Source organism: Taurulus bubalis (assembly GCF_910589615.1).
Source record: "Taurulus bubalis genome assembly, chromosome: 11".
In the NCBI taxonomy this organism is placed as follows: domain Eukaryota; kingdom Metazoa; phylum Chordata; class Actinopteri; order Perciformes; family Cottidae; genus Taurulus; species Taurulus bubalis.
Window position 1 is genome coordinate 3,915,927 of NC_136599.1, and position 2,500 is coordinate 3,918,426.

The 2,500-nt window shown below is 43.9% G+C and overlaps 1 protein-coding gene across 1 annotated transcript in view; it reads left to right on the plus strand.

Moving 5' to 3' along the window:
- Positions 1-2,500, plus strand: part of LOC306743889 (dedicator of cytokinesis protein 3-like) — a gene marked incomplete at both ends in the record, with an annotated part of 55,970 nt that overhangs the window by 24,615 nt on the left and 28,855 nt on the right. Inside the window, one exon of the mRNA XM_079226454.1 lies at positions 1,484-1,609. Coding sequence (XP_079082580.1) covers positions 1,484-1,609 — 126 coding nt within the window. The remainder of the gene's footprint in view (positions 1-1,483; positions 1,610-2,500) is intronic.

A 2,500-nucleotide genomic window follows, 5' to 3' on the forward strand; every position in this document is an offset into this window, starting at 1 on the left:
CTCTTGACGACTACATAAAATCAATAAATAGGAAAAGGATCAATATTGTGCGAAAAAAAAATTGTGTGAAAGGTTTCGCCTTCATATGAAAATATTTACCATGAGAAGACAAACTTTTTTTAACTCTAACTATCCTCCTAAACTAATGTTCATATTTGTTTAAACTGATCCAACGATTCCTTGAACGTCTCTGGTTGTTTTAAGGTGTTTTCCGTGCTTTTTCCAGATATTTAAATATTTGCCATTGTTGCTCTCTTGCCAGAGAGTTATACGACTCTCGTGGGAAATAAAGATCTAGAGAAAGCTGCAGGTTAGATTAGCAACAGCTAGCTTCAATCTTCCCAAAGAGGGAAATAAACACACCGACAGCACCTCTACCTCTAACCATTTTTTTTTTAGGAATTTGTCAAATGATGATGAATTGATTATCCAAATTGTTGGCTTGTGATTTTTCTGTTGATCGACTAACCCAGTGGTTCTCAAACTATTTTTTTTCACGCCCCACTTTGGAGGAAGACAAATGTCCACGCCCCACCGCCCCAACAAAAAGAGAACTCTGTGAGATTGGCTTTTTTTTGCCGTTTTTGTTTTGGCAAATTACCAAGAATCTTGTCCGTCGCGCAGCGTAACGTTAACGGCGTAACGTAAACATTTCCACGAAAGTACAGGCATTTCGCAATGTATTTATTAATCAAGTGTTATGTGCGTCTACTTTGTACTTTTGTACTATGTAAAAAAAAGAAAATGAACTGTAATACCTCCGCGCCCCACTAGAGGGTCGCGCCCCACAGTTTGAGAACCACTGGACTAACCGATGAACCAATAAGTAATCGTGTCTGCTCTGAAAAACGTCCTTTGATTCAATGGATCAGACAAAAACACAAACAGAGGTTAATGTGTCTATAAATGGTTTTAAAATTCCAGATCGCATAGAAACTACACCTTGATTTTTACAAAAAAAAAAAACTATTGTCCCGCCCCCTCCCCGAGCTGTCGCTGTGATAATAATCACCTATTGGTTGAGCTCCTCAGAAAAGGTATCGAGCCGGTCACGTTGTGTCTTGCTGTGTGGAGTTTTTCAAGATGGCGTCCGCTGTAGACGTGAAGCTCCGGTGAATTCACGATGACTTCTCTTTTTTTTTTTATGAGCATCTCGCAGTTTCAAATATCGTGACTCATTCCTCACAAACAATCTGTCACTATTTGTGTGGTTGCCTTATTTTTCCCTTGCGTAATTCCACTACACCATTTCTCCTTCTCCCTCCCTCCCTTCCTCCTTCCCTCCCTCCTCCTTCCTCCCTCTGATCACGTCTCACTCTTGTCTTCGCTTCCTCCCCCACATTCTGACTAATGTCCTTTTTAATACCGCTCTGTCCCTCCCATGTCCCTTCATCCTCGTCCCTTCACTGTCTTAACTTCTCTTCCTCTTTCCTCCCACCACCTCTTCATCCTCCTCCTCCTCCTCCTCCCTTCCTGCCCCCAGGCCTCATCATCTCCCTGCAGCTGCTTCGGGGTGAGCTGGATCAGATCCGACGGGAGAACCAGGCCGTGTTCAACAGGGCCCTGGCTCTCACGCGCAAGCTGGGCTTCCCAGATGTCATCCTGCCAGGTAAGGAGCAGAAAGAGCAGCGGGGACGAGGAGGGAGGAGGCGAGGAGGCGAGGAGACCAGATGGTCACGGATGAAGGCAGAGAGGATGCAGATGAAGGAGGACGGGGCGTGAGAAAAGCAAGAACAAGGGTTAAAGCTTGTATAGAAGAATGCTTAGTGACCCATCTGTTCTATCCTGTGACCCTTTGAGGGGACCCCGACCCCTGGTTTGGCAACACTCAACTTCTGCACATGAAGTATGAAAGACGAGCTACAGCAGCAAAATGTCACTTCAACACCGCATATTCTAGTTTTTGCCCATATTCCCGAAAAAGATGATATTCCTAATACACTTTAATATTCCACTGGTATTGCTGTTTAAATGCAGCCGTGCGTTCTTCGGTTAACGAAGTTAATATGGGAAAGTGAAACGGCCATTTTGCTTCTTTGTGTCAAAATATGTCAATACATTTATAGCAGTATGTTTTCCACCGGTGGCCGCCTCCCTCTTTTAATCTGAAACCTAAAAATGGAATATGATGTTTCCATGAACCATATCACGATCAACATGTGTTTTATATTATGAATAAGAGTGTGTAGTTTGCATGTGAACGTAGTCGTTGGTCAGTATCAACAAGTCAGTTAAATGCAGGATGTTTTCTTAAATGATTGTCTTGTTAGTAGTGCTTCTTCTAGGAGGCGCTCAGATTGGTCACTTCCTGTTGAGGTCAGGATTTAGGTCAAGTGGTGAGGAACTTATGGAGAGCAGAGGTCTGCAAAGATAACTCAAAGAAAAGGAGAGACAGAGAGGAAGAGGCGTGTGGTTATTTCGGTAAATTTCATCAGATCTGCGTTGAGATGTAGCCTCTCCTCCTCTCCGCTCCGCCTCTCCTCTCCTCCGCGCTCCTCTC